This window comes from Hypomesus nipponensis, chromosome 14 (genome assembly GCF_054491055.1).
Source record: "Hypomesus nipponensis isolate SF chromosome 14, ASM5449105v1, whole genome shotgun sequence".
Lineage (NCBI taxonomy): Eukaryota > Metazoa > Chordata > Actinopteri > Osmeriformes > Osmeridae > Hypomesus > Hypomesus nipponensis.
The window spans coordinates 20,871,827-20,893,369 of record NC_140374.1 but is presented as its reverse complement, the minus strand read 5'-3'; the positions used below and the strand labels follow the sequence as shown (position 1 = coordinate 20,893,369).

General features: G+C 41.6%; 2 protein-coding genes across 2 annotated transcripts; one reads left to right on the top strand and one right to left on the bottom strand.

Annotated features, from left to right (window-relative positions):
• Positions 1–167: 167 nt before the first annotated feature.
• gas2a (growth arrest-specific 2a) lies at positions 168–18,815 on the bottom strand. The gene is made up of 9 exons (XM_084673324.1): positions 18,349–18,815; positions 17,300–17,624; positions 13,424–13,586; positions 11,185–11,315; positions 7,066–7,207; positions 5,333–5,396; positions 4,997–5,207; positions 4,691–4,798; positions 168–1,077 (listed from the first exon to the last, which is right to left on the bottom strand). Exons 3-9 carry the CDS (start codon positions 13,566–13,568, stop codon positions 868–870), a joined length of 1,011 nt encoding a protein of 336 aa, XP_084529450.1. The 5' UTR covers positions 13,569–13,586; positions 17,300–17,624; positions 18,349–18,815; the 3' UTR covers positions 168–867.
• fancf (FA complementation group F) lies at positions 17,950–19,661 on the top strand. Its single transcript, XM_084673323.1, has one exon. The coding sequence runs from the start codon at positions 18,141–18,143 to the stop codon at positions 19,173–19,175; it is 1,035 nt and encodes a 344-aa protein (XP_084529449.1). The 5' UTR covers positions 17,950–18,140; the 3' UTR covers positions 19,176–19,661.
• The last annotated feature ends 1,882 nt before the right edge of the window (positions 19,662–21,543 follow it).

The window sequence follows — 21,543 nt, the reverse complement described above, 5'->3', positions numbered from 1 at the left end:
ATGAATATTTGTCTGCCAAAATAAGTCAATGCTGAAATCAGATTTTAATGATTTGTAATTGTAACTCAATTTTGACTCAATACATGTATTCATATTCTGGTACAGTTGTAGGTGATATGATTATGCATAATGTGTAAGAGTAAATACAATAAACTTACTGATATAAATACTGTTTAGGAAATTGTCTCATTTTTATTTTCACAGAAATAAATCTTACAACAAAGCATATTGGGTTCGAAAAAGGAAAACAGAATTAAACTACTGGAAGGAAAATGATTACAGATCAGTACAGAAAATAGGAAATGTATAAAAATCCAAAGTAGCATGTAAACATTCTATGTATTGCTCCCCATATTGTTAGTAAAGAGGGATATAATAATAATAATAGTAATAATGACATATACATTTGTGGATGAACACCACAAAGAGGTCTTTGGTATGAAGACTGAACTAAGAAGCTATCTGACAATGAAGCAAGCTCCTTCAAATCAACTGAACAGTGGTTTGGAAATTGGAATAACATGTAAAACTAGTGTCTGTCTAACTGCACACAACCAAATCAGATCAGTATCCACACAGCAGCCATACCAAACGATGAGTTAAACTGCGTAAAGTAAACTAAATGTTATATTAAAGGTTATTTGTAGAACCAGATCTTGATCCCAGGCTGGACATCATTGTGAAGGTCGTTGCATAATAAGCTCCTATGCTGGAAAATGTACGTAGGCTACTAGTGACCGTAATAACACAAGGCTGCTGCCTAGGGATGCAGTAACTTCGATGTCACCGTTATGGCATCGTCATACAAAATAGGGGGTACATTTGCCCAACCTAATCGTCTGAATGCCCTCACAATGTTTAACGTCTTCACTTTTTACCGCGGTAGTGGGCAGCCATCACCAGGTAGCTGTCGGGAGTAAGGTCCTTTATATTTGGCAACTTGCTGGCAATAAGGGAGGTCTTGCCATCTACGCGGGAAAATTGAAGCATGCGGCAGGGGTCGTGTTTTAGCAGGTAACTCTCGAAGGTCTCCCAGCCTCCCCCAACACGAACCATCACGTGTTTGTTGTGCAGCATCTACAGGAAGGCAACAGGACAGCGCTGAGTCAAACTCACGATCGACACGCTTTTAAATGGCCCTTGTTACCGCCGCTGATGACAGCAGGACTAGGCTACATACATACAAGCTAGGGTTAGAAATGGCTGCTAAGCATACACGTTGAGCAAATGTAATTTGCGTGGGTGTGTAAGATAAATCTTGAGTGTAAGCAGGGGCGCCGTATAAGGGGGGGAGGGGGGGGGGGGACAATTCCAAGGGCCCCTGACTGGGCCCCAAAAATATTGCATCAACTAGTGAACTGCATACTGCATGCACACTTGCATGTACAAATCACCAACAGCTGCACAGGGGGGGCCCAATTATTTTTTTTAACCCTAACCCTAATTCCTGGTGGCACCCCTGAGTGTAAGATCAATGAGCCACTAAGCATGTTGGGTTTTGATAGCCGATCTGGAATTCTCTTACCGACTACAATCAGTAGGAAACAGTTCTATATCTCACTACAACTGCTACCATGGTAAAGCTGGAAACTAGCAACCACAGTTTAACACTGTCCAGTCTGCTTGACTGCTTAGGGGCGGTGAAGACCAGGGATTATGAAGGAAATGTGTACAAGTTGTACATATATTGTACATGTTTACAATATATGTACAAGTTGGCACAAAATTAGATGAAAGCACAATGTACTACTGTAAATGAGTCTCTGTTACTCTGTTCTCTAAAATTACAAGCTTCTGGAGTTGGCTTTTTTTGTGTTATTCACTGAAAATTGTATGTATAAATCATATGTTGTGGTTAACCATGAATTTATGTGGGGCTAAGAGGGCTGCATTTTATTAGCAATATATTTTAGATTTCATCCACGCCTTTTTAATTACAGACCTGAATTTTCCCCAGCCTGTTACATACACTGAATTCTCAGAGTTGGGAACCATGGTAACATCCTAGTCCAATAGCAGAAGAAATAAATTGCTCTGCCATATTTATCACCCATTGGCAATTCAAATGCCTGCATTCCTCAGAGGCACTGCATTCAACCCCCCCCCCCCACACACACACCACCACCACCCCCCCCCACACACACCACCACCACCACCCCCCACACACCACCACCCCCCCCCCCCCCCCCTGTCTCACCACCTCTTAACTCACCGTTATACTAAGTGATGAAACAATCAATTCTGATAAATAAATATTTCAAAATATACCAACAAAAAAACCACCACGGCAAGGCGACAAGAGCTGGAAGTGAACAGACCTAAGGTAAAACATAGAGGCTTCCCCTGACAGCTTCACAACATCAAACATTTCTGAGAATCAATCAACAGGGCATTGGGAGGGCAGGAGCTCCAATCAGCAGTAGCAGGCCCCCAGGCTATGTGACCGGGGACGTAATAGGCTTGTGGTGGAGACAGGGTTTCAATCACTTGCTCTACGAGACCACGAGCCAGAACCCCAGCGCCATCTCACTGAGCCGGCGACTGAGCTCAGCAGAGTCTCTGAGGCCAGGGGGACCCACGCTCTCTGTGCAGCATCAAGCTGCCCATGTAGTGGTACTCTAACCTCTAACTGGAGGTACAAGCCTCTCATTTACTCTGGGAGCTGAAAGGGTCGGGTAGATCGCTGACTGCTTGTGATTAAAGGGTTTCACCTTCTCTAACCCTGGCCTTTATGTTGAAGGACATACTTGATTTAACAACTCTGAATCAAATACGGATGACCTCATACATGTAGCCTGTATAAACCCCCTGAGTTTACTCTACTAAGTATATTTTCTGGATTTGAATTTGAGGTCAGATCATGCTGATATGGTGGCATGTGTTAATGTAAGTTCAAGTATACCATGGCCACGGTACACTAACTGTTAGTTAGTGACAGCTGTTAAATGAATACCACTTTATCATATCAGTCATTCTGTTCCATTTTGATCTTCTGTCATTATTGCCTGAAGATTCTGACTAGTCAACATACAACATCATTTTATTTTGGTATGAGCTGTAAAGGAGAAGATTTGGGGGGAATGTTAATTGAAGCTTCTGAGTTGAATTATTTATTGAACCATACAGGGATGGAGACCCTGATGAATGCTCATGTTGACCTCCTGGAATTGTGTGTCTTGCACACAAATAACTTAGACAGTAGACACTCAATGTCCATTCCTCTGAAAGGCATTCTGAGAATTCTTGAAAAGCAAATACAAAGTGACAAGACTGCATATGTCCTTGGTTGCTTGGCAACTCACAGGAACAGTGTGAATGATAAAAAATGCCATGAAGTCAAAGAATGTAGATATTTACCTCTTATACAATGCCTCAGAAAACCTACAACTTAATAATGAAAGCATGGATCCCACTGAGGCACAGTGTAGGACCTTGGATATAACATTTTCTAGATTGTCGGATGCATTTCCCTGTGCATCCATTAGACAGAGGGAATATCCAGAATATCTTTGGGCTAGACTTAAGGTGGTGGATGTTATTTTGATATATTGAGATGAACTAGCCATGACATTTCTCTAGCTCTTAGTTCTACATAAGAACACAAACCCATCCGTCGTGCAAGTACAGTGGGCTAACAGCAGAGGACCTAAAGTGTATTCTTCAAACATCTTGAGCACACAATGCTCCTTCTTAGAGGTGTGAATCCTGCTACTGGGTTGCCAAGTAACCAGGATCACTGGAGTACAAATGCTTCCTCATCTCTTCTGGTCTCTTTACTTATCTTTTCCAAATACCCATTGGAATACCCTTCATTTCACATCCGATTGCGTTTCAAAATATTTCAAAAAGCCAAAAAATCGCAATGCGTACAAATGAAATCTTTAGTAATTCTGCATAATATTGTATTGGATCCTAGTGCTTAATCACTCAGTCAAAAGTCTGTAACATTATAAAAAGAATCAAACATTTCATAAAGCTCTATTGGAATATGGGGAGTAATTTCCATTGTATCATACAATGGAAAAGACAATTATCTCCTTATAATGGGTGAGCAGTGCAGTCCAGACACATTGCTGGAATACTATTACCAGTAAATGAAATCTCCCAACAACAGAGGCCTTGCCAGAGACAAAGGATGACTTTCATCCCACATGTAGACCAAATATCAACAGACTGCTGTACGCAGTGTGACTGCGTCAGTGAAAATGTGAGTTGGAGCAGAGAAGAGAAACCTGATTGTTAGTGGGAGCTCATAAAACTAAAAGATCGAGCCAAAACTGAGAAGTCGATAAATAAGCAGTGAGCAAAAACAGTTCAGCCAAAATCTTAAATCATAAAATCTTTGAACTAAAGGGTCCAGTGGGTTGCTACGGGGACGGTATAGGTGTCCACCTCAAACCACTGCAATCCTCAACTGCATTTCTAAGGGTAATTTAACCTTTTTAGTACTTCTGAAACACAGCATACTTGCTTTTATACATAATTCCGAATGAGCAAATTATGAATGAAGCAAATGAGGCAACTTGATACTTTCTTGATGACTTGTGCGTATATGTACATCCCATCTGCATCCATTCAACATCATTTTTCAAACTACTGCAGTTCAGCTACAGTACATCCTATGTGTTCCTTCATGACATCTTGCGTAATATAGCTATCGTCCAATGGGATAACATGAGCCAGCACCCACCCGAATGAACAGCATCTTCTCTCCAACGCGATAGCGACCCTGGGACTGCCTCTCCACACAATACTTACTCGGACACTTGCAGGGGGGGTTTTCAGAAATGTGCTTTACCTGCAACACATGCACAGCCATAGACACACCTACAGTTTCTTCATAATGACAGACTTCATGACTGACTAGACAGCCAGTTAGCAGTGACCGCAGCATGTAAGAACATAGGCTTGTTTTCAAAAGAAGAATGGAAGTAGATACGTTTTTTTATCATTAGATTGGTCAAGGAAAACTCTTGCTTTGGACGGATTCACTCACAGCCTCGTCCAGCAGCTTTCCTGTACTCTTCTTGTTGGACGAGCACTTGGTAGAAGAGGGGGATGGGGATGGGGATGGGGAGGGGGAGAGAGACAGGGAGGGGGAGAGAGATGGGGAGGGGGAGACAGGGGAGACAGGAGGTTGAGGGGCCTTCTCCTCCAGCTCAATCTCTTTCTCCAGCTTTATCAGCCCAGGAGGCTCCACTTTGTACCTGGGTGAAGAACATTAGTCATCACTCCGTTTACTTCAGAAGAGTCCGAATCTTAGGACTCTTCTGAGGAAGGACAGGAAAAATGTGTAATTTCCACGTCAACTTTTAAGAATATTCCACCTCACCAAGAGGCTATCCTTCCCAGTTGTAGGAGACAAAGGCACACCTCCCGTGGTTGCTTGTGAAGAACTACAGGGGAAAGACAGATATCTGATCAGATATATTCCCACAAAATGCTTATTCACACCCAGTGGTTATGATAGGCAACAATGGTAATGTCATATTTAGTTTCTAATGAGTGCACACAGTGGTGATGAATGTGATAAAACAAAGTGTAAAGGAAATACAGTATATTCAGTGTTCTAATAGCAGCTTCATGCATTCAAACAGATGGAACTGAATTATCTTGATTTAGAGTAATTAAGATTAATAACTCTTTACATTGCTCTAAAAATATAGAAAATAATAACAGTTTATATATCATTAGACACATTTAATTCCAATCATATTTGAATGAACCAAAAAAAAAGATCTGTGGTATTATTTGGATCATTCAAAACATTTTAACAGGCCTTGAGAAAAAAAAAAAAAACCTGAAGGTAAAAGATTTAAGCCATGACAAAATACGGTACTATGATTTAACTAAATGCTATGAAGACTGGGAAGCAAACCTCTGGTAGAACTTGACAATGTACTGAACACAAAATCTCAGACTACACAAAGAGAGTGGAGGAAATAAACATGCTGCATGTGACACTGCACACACCATGAAGCTATAAACCTAATGACTGCAAACCTTACAACTGATGCTGTGCAATCCGTCAGAGAGGAGAGGGGGAGAGAGAAAGAACAAAGGAATCACTCTTTCTGACACATCCAGTAACGGTCCCTCAGGTGCAAGCACACCTATTTCACCTGTACATTGAGGAGACTATTAGATTTTCTAGATTTCAGTCTTCCTCTATGAACTGTTATGTTATTCACAAGTGGGGGTGCAAACCGATCAATCTGGCATTGAAGCAGTGAATATCAGCCAGACATCAGCTGGAAAAGGGAAAGATCCTGTCTGTACATCTGAATGAATTAACAACATTTTTAAGACAGTGTTTTCACACGCATTTCAGGCTGCGATCATTGGCTTGTTACTTCAAAATCGCCCAGCAGAGCCTGCGCTGAGTGTGTCAGTGTAAAAATAGAGCAGCAAATTCCCTGATGCATACATTTACATAGCTCTGGCCTACTTTCTCCAACTCCACCCTTCCCCTCCATGCTTCCCTTTCTAGTTTATCTGTCGATAAACGTTGGTTTAAGATGCGAGGTATCAAAGTCATCTGGTAAACCAAAACAGCCTCAGACATCACAGTGTGCTGCTGTGTTGAGCAGGTATTGTGTGTGTAGGAAAGGGGTGTGTTGGTATCTGAGTTGGAGGACAGCCTGTCTCCTGGGTAATGGAGACAGAGGGCCATGGGACAGTGTTGGTGAAGTAAAGGAAGCCTAGTCCTCCACAAGCATAATGAGACCATTCAGACTGGTAAGAGATGCTTTTGTGCCTCTTGCTCCCACCTCTGCAGTCCAAGACAGCAGTCTGGGTCTCTCCTTCTGTCCTTGTGACAGGAGTGGGCCACACAAGTTAGGGATGGTGAAACCTGACAGTTTGTACTCCGGCCTGTATCCTCTGCTAACTCCGTCTCTGACAGCTTTTTGCTCTTGCTACCTAATGACACCACTGTTTTATTAGACAGGAACAGGATATGAGCGACAAGAAAGAGGCAATTAAAGGTTACAAATAGGCAATTTTCCAGACCTCAATAATTAATTTCACCCCAAAAACTTAAGGCAGATCTATAACAATACATACCCAACCCCTCAGACTCAAATAAACAGGTTTCTCCAACGCCAACCTCACGACACCAAGCCAGGAAGTTTGCTGTGTTGTCTCTGGCAAAGAAGGACCCGGAGGGTGCACTCGCTCTGCACGGTATCCTACGACAGGGAATAGCCTGGTAGAGATGGGGAGAGATTAGGGTTGAGATTATTATTGTAACATCACCAACAACAATCAGGTTAATAGGATGGATATGGAGCTGTCCGGTAGGCAGTTGCATTGTGCAGAAGCTAATATACTTGTTTTTGACAATTCCTTTCTCTGAGAAGAGAAAGCCGAGTTAACCAATCGGGGCCACTGAACCCAACCCCCAGCATTTCCATCAGAATATATCCCCCTGTGTCTGCACTGATGTATTTTCCATCTGTCCAGGCTCTCGTTTCAGCTCAGGATCAAGTCCCTTTTCCGTTCACAGATCAATATGGTAGATGGCGGTAAAAGAGACCCTGGGCTTCTTTACCAGGCTTGCTATGATTTAGGATCAAATCACACAGCAGCAGATCCCCGCGCGGGGTGGACTGGGAGATTCATGCGCCTCGCTGTGGTTTTATACAGGATGTGTGAGTCTGAGCAGGGAGAAAGGTACAATGAGGTCATGCTGGAAAAATGCTGTCTTTTGTGGGGAATTTTCCTTTCTTTCCAGTTCACTCCTGACTGTGGAATCTGTTCTACTGCTCCACTATCTTGAATTCCTCCGACAATGGTGTTGTCCACACAGGCACATCTCTTAGCTAGTGGCACACGTGCAGACGTAGCCACTTACTGGATATCTGTCAAGCCTACCTTCAGAGGTTGAGGTTAGGGTTAAAAGGACATAAACTAATAATACCAACAATAAAGAGCAGACACCTTGAAGTAATTTCTTGAAAACTGTAACTAATACAATGATGAAGTACATTAGTCACTCAATAAATACATCCGGCGAAGAGTTGATATATCTTTTAGCTTGTATATGTTCACAAAGTGGCTCTAGTTTAGCCTTACATTTTTTGTTGGTTAATTTCAAAACATACCAGCCTGAAAAATACAGTTTAGGGCTATATTTAGGTAAAGCAACTGTAACCTAAAAGGCCGGCAATTATTACAGTATACTCTATGTATGCATTCATATGAGATTGATGTTATATTTGTATAACCACGAGTGAACACAAATGAAAGACAGCTTTCACATTGAGCACACATTGTATGTTGCTCTTGCAGAGTGAAATCTCTCTGCTAGAGGATTACTGTTACGACGAGAGGTTCAATCGTAGCTTTCAACAGCAACAGTTAATAATTCATCAACTCTTCCTTCTGGAATCATTTAGACCCACTCTCTTTATGACACAACTCCAATAATGATGGGACTTCAAAGCTGCCTAAAACCGCTTTGACTAGATGGGCTCTTTTAAAGTATAAATAGCTGTAGCCACTGTGTGAGTTAAGTTAGAAGATTTATGGTGAAAACTGGGGAAACGGCACAGTTACTGAACGTAATGTACAGTGTGTTCAATTTCTCATACTTGATTCAATTACAAGAGCTTTATTGCAAAACGTTCATGATAAAGAAAAAAAGCGTAATACAAAATAGGTTTCCTTTCTTTTAGCTTTGAAGGAGATAAAATCAATTTATATTCTCCCAAACAAATATCTTAACACTCCTTTCCTACAACCTTTTCTATACATTTCAGAGCTGCTTTGAGAAGACTTTGTCTCTTCTTCCTCCATGGTCTCCCAGATCAATAGATCCCTGTATTCTAGCAGGCTCTTCCTGGTCCCACGGCCGTTGACCTCAAGTATTTCCTCACATCTGTGCTGCTACACTAACACTGGGATCAGGAGACCCACCATCTGCGGCTCACTAAAGTCTGCAGGCAAACATCAATACTGGAAGAACCAAAGGCTCAACAATAGAGCCTATTGCTCCCCTTCCACTTTCTCAGGATTGTGATTAGTGTAATCACGCCCAGCGTTCGGGAAAAACGGTCTTTACCCCTCAGTCATTGAAACATACAGTTTGACTACACAGTATATTGCTTCAAGACTGTTCATTTCAGCATGCCTTTGACTTACACACATTGCTACCCACAATGTTTGGGGCTATCTCGTTGTTATGATCAGTGACCTATGCACTTTTGTAAAACTCTCTCTTCTAAGTCGTTTTGGATAAAAGCATCTGCTAAATGCATACATGTAAATGTAGAAGCTATGCCTCATGAAGCTAATAGGGCAGTCTTTAAGACAGCTTGGACAACCCTTCCAGCTGCTGATTAATGCATTTTGCATTCTCATTTATACATTCATACACCTCTCCAGTGTTACGTGATCACAAAAAACAAAAACAAGATATAGCCATGCTGAGTTATGTAGTTAGCGGTAACAATAGTGGTAACAATAGCGGTAACAATAGTGGTAACAATAGTGGTAACAATAGCGGTAACAATAGTGGTAACAATAGCGGTAACAATAGCGCAGCGATATAAGTCACTGGATGGATCACCAGTGAATGGTTTTGCCAAACTCCCAACAAGTAAACAGTCAAGGTAACTGCTGACCCAATCTCAATCAGCAAATTAGATTTCAGGCAAGAGGTCAGTCCAAAAGCCAATGGAGGACCTGAATACTACATCTCGGTAAAACTACACGCATCAGACACAGCCAAGCTATTCTTTATTAGTAAACTGGTTTTGGTTAGCCGTAAACTACTTAGCTCTATTGGGTTAAGTCTTGAGGTATCCTCTGTTAACTACCTCACTGCCATGAGGAGTTTGTATTGAGCTAAAAAATGGTTGGTAATGCTTCCAACCTTTCCCTATGCGTTTTGCATATCCCCAATAGGGAACATTTACCAATGTGTTTTGTAGAATAACCAATAATGACATAAAGTAGGTATTGTTCGGTGCTGTACCAGTGTCACATAGAATAGCCTAGTTGGCAATCAGAAAAGGGCAATCAATTATGGAGGTCCTTATGTGGTAGGACCACGGCCAAAACATATATTCAATAATTTACAACATACATCAGGCTCTAAAAATTACCCACCTGGGATTTTATTTTGAAATAATAACCATTTCTGCCATTGAATGGGTCCTTATAAAACAGCATATTCAGCAGTTTTAACAAACCATAAGAAGGTACATTGTCTTGCTGTCAGGAAGCACATGGCAGGCTACTCAAATGTGGGACTACAGAGAAGGGAAACATAAAACTAGAGTGTGTGTATGTGTGTGTGTTGTGTGTGTGTCCTGGGCAATGGTACCATGTGAAAGATAGACAAATAGCCGAATCAAATCTTCAGAAATATTCTACCCTGGTATAATACATAACGAGCAGTTAATAAATCAGTTAAATCCTGATGTTAAATTTAAGGCTATAATAACATTTTCAGTTGTTTCACTTCAAAAGTGGAGTGGGGCTTCATAAAAAAGGGTAACTAACAGTTTACGTCAACAGTACAATGTCAATACAGGCTACGCAAGAATCTCCAAGCTTTTCATCTCATGAGAACAGAACAGACTGCAACGGTTATCTTTGAAGGAGGATACCTTGGTTTGTTTGACAAGCCAGAAGAGAGTGAGACCAGTAAGATTAACTGTCTAGTGAGTCATGTTTTGTCAGGGTTCAAAATTCCATTGTAATTGTACAAAAATATAGACCAAAACAACCCTGGGAGATGGACTGTCAATCAGGAGGTAAAAAGAAGCCTCACGGGTGGTTGCATTCCTAAGATTCCTAGACTGTAATTCAAGAGGATGGTTGAGACATATTCGCTGTGATGAGAAGTTAGTTTGAACTGTACTTGCTCAAAAAAAAACTTGGTATAAAGCAATAGCAACAGGGATGCTAATATTACACAATTATACAATGACAAGCGGGGGGGTCAACTTCTTCTCCAGGGTGTGTGTCAACCCTCCCCGACCTGTTGTTTTGAACTCTTTTGGGGGGGCCTAAGTTTTAAATAGGGGGGTCAGACCCCCCCCCCCCCCGACCTGTTGTTTTTATCTCTTTTGGGGGGGTCCAAGTCTTAATTAGGGGGGTCAGACCCCCCTAACCCCCCCGTAATTCGCACCCTGCTACTATGCCCAGCTTGACTCTGTCTCGGTGGACCTGTACCTTGCCGTTGCCAGGGCCAGGTAGGTTGTCATTGTTCTTCCTGAACTTTTCCTGCAGTGTCTCAGCCAGCTGGCACAGAAGGAAGCCGTTGTCCAAACGATCCATGAAGCCCTCAGCAGTGATCTCCACACCTGTGTAGGTGAAGAGACTAGTCCTGTCAAACAGCAGACATATTTCCACACAAAAACCTGCTTTTGAATTGACAGTAACTCGGTAACAATGTATCAAACAGTACAATTAGTTTGCTTGATGTAAAATGACTGACAATAACATTATAAATATTGAAACTTACAGGTAAAGTTGGTCAAATGGTCTACTCTGCAAGCACATGCCTACCAAAACAACATCTGCATATGGCAAATTGAAATACAATATTGCCTCAGTTTACACAAAACCTTTAAATCTATTAATGAATAAAAATATCATAAAGATTCTAGATATTCTCAAAGAGTAATGAAGGGCTTTTAGAAACGTCAAGTGGTGGCCAACTGTTTGTAGCACATGGCCAAGAGAACAGGGATGATAGCTGAATACAAGTCCCTGCAGGCTAACAGAGTCAGCTAGCTAAGGCACATGAACAGGGGCCATCTGATTTTGCACAGTAATGCTTCATTATCACACACTGGCAGAGATAGAACAGTGATCAACATGTGGGCTCTGCAGCTGACTGGCTTCCAGACGGCCATTCTTTTTCAGTTAGATCATTCTGAAATAGGAGGTGGTGGCAGGGGGTGTCTGTGGAAAGAAACTAGAGTGATTTTCTCATCTCTTTTCTTTTTCTAATAGAAGGAGGGGGCTGGGGGGGGTGGGGGTTGGATGTTTAATGAGTTCCAAATGTGGTAATTGAGCCCAGAGGAGCAGAGATTGAGAGCTTGGGAAATACCCTCTAAGTTTCTACCTTATTCTCATGCTATCCGCTCCTTTTTACTAGAGAAGGAAAATGTACCCCTTTCTGCCCCACGGTAATGTTTATGAATCCTACAGGGGACATAACCATGACTAGTATTTTTACAAATAATATTCTAACCTATGGTTAAGCTAACAACATTTCAGCTCCAAAGCAATCTTCCAATCACAACATATATGTGACAATCTATGTAATGAAGCAACTCTCTCTACCAATATACAGTATTAATCATTCATTATATCTATATACTTTCCTGTGCACCCACAATAAAGTAAGCATTCCACCAACCACAAACATTCCCTCCCAGTCATAACTAGCCCTTCCATATGTGTGCCACAATCAATTATTTACAAGACAAGACTATAGGATTTGTGACCTTTTCAGATGTTATTTGTAAAGACAAATCGTCAAAACACAAATGCCAACTCCCTCTATGGAAATATACAGTATATTGTTCTTGGGAAAACCAGTAGCTGAGCTTTTGCAGACCTGCTGGTTGTGCAAGACTACATACACAGTGTGCACAGCCTTTATTTTCATGAGCTACCCACACTCCTCCCTTGACAGAACACTGGTGGCTGCCAGCGCAAACAGACATGCCCAGCAGATGCAGAGCAGGGCAGATAGTGATAAGGGATGAGGATCAGAGTTAGAATGCTCAATAAATTAGAACTAAATCGGTTGGATTTTTTTTTTTTTTTTTTGCAATCAACTTGCAAGCTACAGACGAAACACAACATGCATGTGAGATTACTGCCTGTGCATAGTACTAGGTGCTGTTAACGACACCCATTAGTCAATTAGGTTTGGTGTCAGAGCGGGAGTCACTCCCTACTCTGGTCTCATTTGCTGTTCGTAATGAAGCTTCGGATCAATACCCGAAACCCCCTGAGGACCCACCAAAGTAATACAACAAAATCCGGTAGAAGCCAAGGCAGGATCAAAGTAAACAGCCTTTTATCTAGACACCACTTACAATAAGGAATACCTAAGAATAGCTATAGTTCATCTCAGAGCTCATCTCCTTTGTTTAATGTAAATATTTGAACAGGATGTATTTTAGCTGTGCAAATCAGCCACATGTCTTCCTGAACCAGGCACAGTAACAGGACCGTAACCGTACTCAGGTCTATTGGCAATCCAATTCAACTGGCTTTGACACCTTGACACAAATATTTGTGTTCATTATTCATTGACAATGCTTATTAGATATCATCGGGGAAACACCATTAAGGGTCTTGAGGATGACACAAGTACTGGTATAAAATTACTTTTAGGATCATTTCTTTTTGAAAGCTACAGTAAACGGAAGGCGGTGGTAGTGGATCTCACCGAGCATGCTGGTGAGCCAGAGAGCCAGGTCCTCCTTCATGGGTAACAGGCTAGCTTCGTGCCGGCTGGCCAGCCATTGGCTGTACTGCTGCATGTCTGTCAGGCCTGGGCCAATGGGGTGCTTCGGACTCAGGGAGCTGCACATGGTTCGCCTAACACTGGCCTGGGGAATAAGGAGGAAGAGAAGAAATCAGACAAATCAAGAGTATTGGGGTCAGATGGCTGAGCGGTTAGGGAATCAGGCTGTTAATCCGAAGGTTGCCGGTTCGATTTTCGGCCGTGAAAGGCACTTAACCCTACTTGCCGCGGGGGAATGTCCCTGTACTTACTGTAAGTCGCTCTGTATAAGAGCGTCTGCTAAATGACTACATTTAAATGAGTACCGGTAATAATAATAATAATATATTCATTTAGCATATGCTTTTATGCAAAGCAGCACACAATATAGGAGGAATTTGAACCTGCAACCACTTGATCTGCAATCAAATGCTCCAAACACTGAGCTTTACCCTCAAAAAACACATGGGTTTGTAGAAGAATGGCCGTCTGGTTTGTACATGTCAAAAGAAATGGTCACTTCGGTGTCCGATAATAGACCAAGTTCATGGAAGAAAACGTTGACACGGTGGACGTGAACCCATTTAGAAAGACGCCTGAGCTGAGCTGGTCTCACTGTGTTAAAGAGCATCAGAGTGGACTCGGAGTGATGAGAACGATCACTGCTTTCACTGCTCTGGGCCTGGTGTGGTTTACAGCACACCTAATGACACAGAACATTCTCAGCCTGGTTCCTATTCCTATCTCCCACCCTGAACAGGCTTCCTTTCATAGCTGCCAACACAGTACAGTAGGACTTCTATCTCACAGACTGACAGGGAGAACAGAAAGGGTTCCCATGCTGCAGAGAGTGCAACCCGATCCAGAGGTCAACCATTACAGCATGATATCACCTCCACTTCCTCAGACATCACAGGAGAGCGGTAAAGCGGCTCGATGAAACATGATATGTTCAATTTTCTCAATATCTTCCTCTGTTCAATGGCCAACAATGTGTGGATTGAAAACTTTGAGTCAGTGAGTGAGGAGACTATGAGTGTCAGACGGCACAGCAGGAAACCAGATGCACAGCATGACCAGGTGAATGATCAGAGGGGAAATATCAACAGCTCCCAACAATGTCTATTTTTTCAGACCAAAGAGTGGGACAGGAGGCTTGTTCACTTTTGCAAGTGACTGTGACATAAAGATGTGAGAAGACTTTAACATTGAGACAAGATGGTGACATCACAAGAATGTTACCAACTGTTCTGCTGGGTTACGTTCTCAGTGCAGATGGCACAGTGACTACGAAAACCTCTTTCTGCAGGAATTGGTTGTTTTTCATGAGACTAGCTGTCACCATATATGCACCATAAGTCCTGTATAGAAAAACATACTGTGAGCAGAAGCATGTTGACTTTTCCATGGGTATAATATTTATTTTGCTCACAGGTTGCCAGAGGTCTCTGCACATGTGAAGCTTGCCATTCCCTGATAATTTCCCATTCATTTCCCCTGACAGACATTAGCCTGTATTAGCTGGGCTTCACACTACTCTGGTCCATTATAACCTCAATAACAACCTGTTCATTTACCCAACACAACCCAAGTCCATTCAGCTCCATAAAGGCTCTGAAGGAGCTTGGATCCTTGCGTTGGAATCTACTACACGGGTCCCCTACTGCCCAGGCTCGTGCTAGCACTTTCTGATGTACTGTACAGCACATTCTCCCCAGTAAGTAAATATAGTAGCAGGAGGATGCTTCAATGCAGAATGCCATGAGCAAACAGCGATGTAAAACTGCTATCACACTGATTTAGTAGGCTTGCCTAGTGCATACAATATGACTGAGACATGTTTGGTCAGTCTCACATATGCTAGTTGAATGAACAGCTGCAATGCAACAGAAAAGTACATATAAATGAGTATATCCTCAGATGACAATTGAAAGGAGCAAGACATTTTAAGAGCATGACTGAAATACAAATACAAATATTTGTGGATTCCATTAGCCCCTTGGGCATTGGACTTGACTACAGACCTGTAGGACAGTACACCTTGCTGTTACACCCCAGTGAAAACAGGAAACCAAGGACCTTGTGGGCTAGTCTTTCTGAAAACAACAACCCTACACACATCACAGGCACCAGAGTAGACTAATGACATATGAGTGGCACATTCCCACATCCACTGAGGTGAAAGCCTGACAAGGCCCAGAGCAAACCTTCTCTCTCACAATAGAATCGTCTGTCAACAGCCAAAGTAGTCAATACATATATGTCAGGGGGAAGAAAAAAAAAGGCAAAATTGGTTATCTATACAGTACTTCGGCAATATTTAGTTTCACATTTTTCTGTGATTACAAGCTGTAATCTGTAATCAAATAATAGCTAATCTTGGCTCAGAAGCATGTAATGTGGTGCCATAGAGTTTTTTCCTGTCCTTTCTCATGCCACTTTTCTTTAGGGAATCGCAAACAAAAACCACGTCATGAATTTTGTCTTAATTTTGCAGAAAAATACACAATTCTGCGTGTGGCCAACAACCACATTGTGGTCATGCCTTTATAAAATACATAATTGCATTAGTCACATCAGTTCTTAAAATACCTTAAAGTCCCCTTGCAGACCTCTTCATGACCTTGTTTAATGCAAACACATCACACAACAGTTGGCTCCAGATCATTTCACTGCAGAAATCTGATAGTGAATCTTGAATGCTGAGTCATGAACTCCCCCTGTCCCCAGAACCCTGGCTGGACTTTGCTCCCCTCCCCTTAACAAGAGAAAACGGATCTATAAGTGACCTGTCTATTCAGCAGGGACCATTTAGCTTATAGGTGGAACACTGACTGATAGGTGACATCATGTTACAATGTGCAATTGCCATTGAAAAATACACTTTCATTGCTATTTCACACAATAGCTAATGTGTCTCTTTTTAGTATTTGTAAACAGTTACTGAGTTTCATTCAGAACTGACTGCTCCTGTGCTGATGTACACCTAGACAACATTTTGCAAGGGTATTTGACAGGCAGGCTGAGGCTGAATATGATAATGATCAGATATTAAGAAAACTGTTCATTTATGTTATCATAAATTGAATGAAAATAAATAATACACACACAATATACTGTTTAACAGATTCTCTTTTCTGTTGGTCAGTGCATCACTCCAGTCCTGGTGTCTCCTGTCATTGTGTATCTCATTTTAAAAAGGGCAGTAAACTTTCAAAGCTGTCCCTTTGTGTAAAGTTTCTATGTTTACAACAACTAATAAAGAAGCCACAAGAGTAATTTAATCCTATTGTAAATAAGAGTAAAAAAAAAAAAACTAAAGCCTGACCTCATATCAAAAAGGGGGAGGAGGAGGGGGAGGGGGGCATTGAATTAGGTCAAAGTTGTGAGAAAGTTGCAGAGAGTTAATACAGAAAAAAAACATTTTGGCACTTGAGGGTTAGTCATTGACATTCCAAAATAAAAACAAGGCTGCTCTGTGTGAAAGTTTAAACTATTTGCATAATTGAGTCCTCTGCCCAATGTAGGCTATAAGATAAGTCATTGCAGAAGTATAGCCATGAAAATAACTTGATCAAGCTCTGAAATGTTTCAATTGTGATTAACTTGTTTGTGGTTGTTTTTGTAAAAGTAGTAAATAATATATCTATTTTTTATTTAAAAGCACCTCAGAAACCTCAAAACAAATGCAAATGCAATAATTATACCCATGGTAGGTATCACGTGTATCTTAGTAAAACACAATAAATATGAAAACACAGGCATAGAGTAGAAGTGGCAAACAAATCTGTAATGAGCTTTCGGAGATCTTCCACTCACCCTTTGCTTTTGAACTGTTAGATGCGGACCGTCCTTCCGTGAGTCCTCTGTGCTCCGGTGTTTCTATATTCATGCTTTTCTCTACTGATATGTTACCGATCCTCGAGTCAGTCTTGGAGAACAGTGGCCCAGGGCAGATAGGCATAGGTAATGTAACTGTCAGAAGTTTGTGCAAACTGCAGAGACGAATGATTCATCTGCAACGCCAATGGGACGGAAGTTTGATCATGCTGGATGCGTTCCTCCCCTATAGCAGCTCTTCGCGTTGCCTCAGTTTGACATGAGTAGGCAGCTTGCATATGCAGTCTGTTCACCCGTTCAGCAGCTGTACAGCGAAGTAAAGAATATTTACTTGATCCACTCTTACACATTCAATTTGAATAGTTGTGTTTTCATTTACATTTTCATTTTATTTAACTATGCTAAATAGTTAAGAAGATAAGAATTTGAGAGTATCCAAGCTAAAACTTTTAACGGGTTTGTCTTAAGACAGTCAGTATTTGTATTTATAATAACTATAATAATAGGTATCTGATGTACTGTGTAAATCGAATCTATAACTTTTGTGTTGATATCAGGACCTAGAGGAAGACTTATTAACAGACTTTTATTTTGAAAGAATGGACAACTATCTCGGAACTTCCGTGGCACTTCATATTGAGGAAATGCTGAACAGAGAAAAAGTGCCTCAAAGGACAGCACGTAGAACATATATTAAGTCGTTTTTTTCAAGGAAAATATATGACCAAGAGCTAACGGAAGTCTGAAGGCAACTCTCAGACTCGAAATATTGGAAGAACCGGACCCTCATGCACATGTTTTATTTAGCAGAGAGCGCCACATGGAGGCAGTTCTTAAAAACTTGGAAAGAATCGCCGACCTCCTCGCTGTTACTCAGACCGACGGAGTAAAAGAATGGGATCAACAAACTATTAACAGGGCCTTTCAGTGGAGTCGTTACTGTGAACACCTGTATTCAAGGTTTCACACAAATCCTGTCGTCAGGAAAATGATAGAAAAACAACTGCAGGTGACAAATGACCGCTTACGAGCTGCCTTCCAAGGAGTCTACAGCGACGTCACATTTGCTCGCTTGTCCCAGTGTCAACAATTGTTGCTCACGACGTTGTTGAAAAATCCCGCGCTTCCCAGTTGTCTATTAAAATTGCTATTTGACACTTCCAGTTCTTGGAAGACTACTGGAAACGACTGCCAGGAAGCCACTGGACAATGCGTCCGTGTCCTTGAGTATACATCTGCATGCAAGGTTCTCAGTGCTATTGACAGCGGACAGACAGACGTTGGTCCTGAGGCTGAGGTACAAGGCACGATGCTTCTAGAGAGGCTCGAGACACTGAACAACATGGACAGCGACGTGGACAAGAGAGACGGATTCCTGGACTCTGTCCTTAAGAACTGTGGCAAGCTTGACAATCTCTCTGAGGTCATCGCAGTTGCTTTGTTGTCAAGGAAAAACGACACGGCTAATAACTTTTCAGGAGTTTCAGAAGACAAGCTTGTAGACTGGTTGTTGCGAAACAATAGGTTATTTCACAATATGTGCTGTACACTACCCATTAGACTCTTGATAAATATTTCCCAGCAGTTTTTGAAATTCAGGATGGCCTACTGTAACATCCTGAAAGAGTGGGCTTCCCAAATGGAGTACGATATAGATGAAGGAGAATGGGTTCAAACATTTGCCAAAGGAATAACTTTCAATACACTGAAGAACCATTTTAGGTCATTACATGAAGAATGGTCATCATTGAAAGAGGAAATGCTGGGAGAATTGAAAACACTGAAGGCTGCAGATGGAGGTTTTGATGTGAAAGGCCTCTGTATATGGGGAGACCTCCTATATGAATTACAGTGATTGTTTTACTGTGCCACTCAGTGTTGTTGAATACCCCCTTTATTCATTTACCAGTCTTTGGGCCTTTCTAAAACATTTATATTTACATAGTCTACAGTGTTTAGTCTATAGTCTCCTACCTTTCATTTAATATTCATTACATAAATTGTGTGTTTCTTCTGTACTGGTAGCAATACAGGAAGTAGGAATCAACAAGCACAATCATGACAGATGGTGGCATCATGTGTTGCCTAGGAAACTAACAAAGTACTTTGCTTTCCAGTAAAATGGGCAGACTTCATTTCTTGCCCCTCCCTTAAGCACTGATACTCATTAATACATTTGATTCAATCTGCAATAAAGGATTTTACGAATTATTTTGAAAACATTTGAAGAAAAACTTCCAATACATTAAACCAAATATATTGCTTAATTAGTATTTGTTGAATTTGTGGAATATGGCATGAGATGTGACTCTTATTATTATTTTTTAAACATAACGGCATACTTCTTTGTAGTAGCTACGGTGAATCATTCTGTCTTATATTATGCATACAATTTAAAAGTAAATTATTCAATCATTCATGTTCTCATGTCACCATCTGTCAGCATTGTCTAGGCTGAACTGGCCTCTGGTTCTGAATGGCTGGTTGGCCGCATGCTAGTCACATGACTTGGCCTCCAGTCCAAACATTACCACCCCCAGTCCTATGTTATAGCACCTCTGCTGCTGAGGGATCAATTAGTCAGACCAGGCATCTTCAATCAAACCCAACACAAAGGCACGCGTCTGACATAACACGGCCAGACAGCGGATTACAGCACCAGCCGTAGTGTGAAAGGTAACACCCTTGCAGCATGGCCACGGCTCGTTTAACACACACTGAAAGCAATTCACATAGAGACCGTTGGGGGTCAGTGCGCGTGGGGCAGAAACTACACCAGCAATTTATTATACCCAATGAGGAACATATGCATCGAGCTGGGAAAAATCAATTGTTTAAACTTTACCTCTGCTCTCCAATTTAGCATGTCGGTTGATGCATGTGAAGGCGTAAGGTCAAGTAAACAAGAAGCAAAAAATCAGTGTTTGACTTAAAACATTTTTTAATTGGTAGGCTCAAATAATGAGATGACTCAAAATATATTATTTACCTTGTCTTGTGATTGACACTGGCAGATCTCGCATTTCTTTTCACAGTATTGCACATGATTAGCAGAGCATTTGAGCAACCATGGTGATGAGTCATGTGTGCTGAAGCTTACTGACTTGCCTGTCACAGCAGGCAGAAAGCAAGGCAGAAAGCAAGGCAGAAACCAAGGCAAAAAGCAAATCCAAATATCATAGTTTGCATTGTCATTTTCTCTATCCAGCTCAAGGTGCTTGTGTTTTCTCTATTTGAGCAGTGTAACTGCAAACCACATCAGTCATCGGCGTTCCAAACGGTGGGGAAAGATATGGGTTGGTTGTGAGGAAGGTGTTTAATGAACACAGTCTAAGGCTTCTAAGGGTCTACCTGTCAGGTGCTTTAATCTGAGAGTGTCTGCTCACTTTGAAAGGTGCTTCTGACATCATCTGGGAGGAAGGGGTTGGGAGCATGGTGAAGGATAGTGTTAATTAAAACCCGAATCCAGTCCCCATCTGGCAATCTAAATAAATAAATCTTCTATAGGGGCCGTGTGCCTTGAAATACGTGCCTAAGCTCCTCCAGCCTGGCTTCTGTCTGGCCACACGGTCGGAGCAGGAGGGGTCCTCCACTCCATCCCCCCCCTCCCCACACCTGTGTCCCAGGATTGTAGACAACCGTGGGGTGATCTGAGGTCTCTGCGTAAACACAAGGACATATCACCATCAGGGAACTTGAGCAGTGTGTGTTTCTGAATCATGCAATTGTTAAGGACCAAACCCTTTTCAATGTCTGCGGAGTGGATTTCAGATTTGTTCGGTGGTGGAATGGTATTCAAATATGACCTTGGTGTAGAACAATATTATTTGGTCCAGTGTCATCTTCCTGCCTTTTTTTACACTGTGAAAATGTGTGTTCATGAAAACGCATTCATATTTTGTAGGATAGGATGTTGGTGCAATTAACATTCTGCTTAAGGAGGGGGGAGACCCACTGCAGCATTATTTTAAACCAGAAATGCGTAGTAAGGCGTTGGTCAGGTGCTGTAGCTGCAGAAATACTGTTTTGGGACATTGCAAAGAAGGGGGTGGAGTTAGTGTGCGTGCGAAAGCTTTTCAAGTGATGAGGACTGAGGTCCTTGCGATAAATGTGTAAAGTATGCAGCTGTTTACAGTTTTCCCTTTATTAATTGAAAAGGAAAATAAAGATGTTTCAACAGACATGGATATGTTATAATCAGTTGATAATCATATCCTTTGTGG

What these genes read in the sequence shown, in the direction of transcription:
- fancf (XM_084673323.1), top strand. Translation starts at nt 18,141, where the DNA reads ATGGAGGCAGTTCTTAAAAACTTGGAAAGAATCGCCGACCTCCTCGCT.
- gas2a (XM_084673324.1), bottom strand. Translation starts at nt 13,568, where the DNA reads ATGTGCAGCTCCCTGAGTCCGAAGCACCCCATTGGCCCAGGCCTGACA. An exon ending in ATTTGAGTCTGAGGGGTTGG is followed by an intron (nt 5,397 to 7,065) that starts GTATGTATTGTT and finishes TTTCCCCTGTAG; the next exon opens with TTCTTCACAAGCAACCACGG. An exon ending in GAAAGCTGCTGGACGAGGCT is followed by an intron (nt 4,799 to 4,996) that starts GTGAGTGAATCC and finishes CATGTGTTGCAG; the next exon opens with GTAAAGCACATTTCTGAAAA.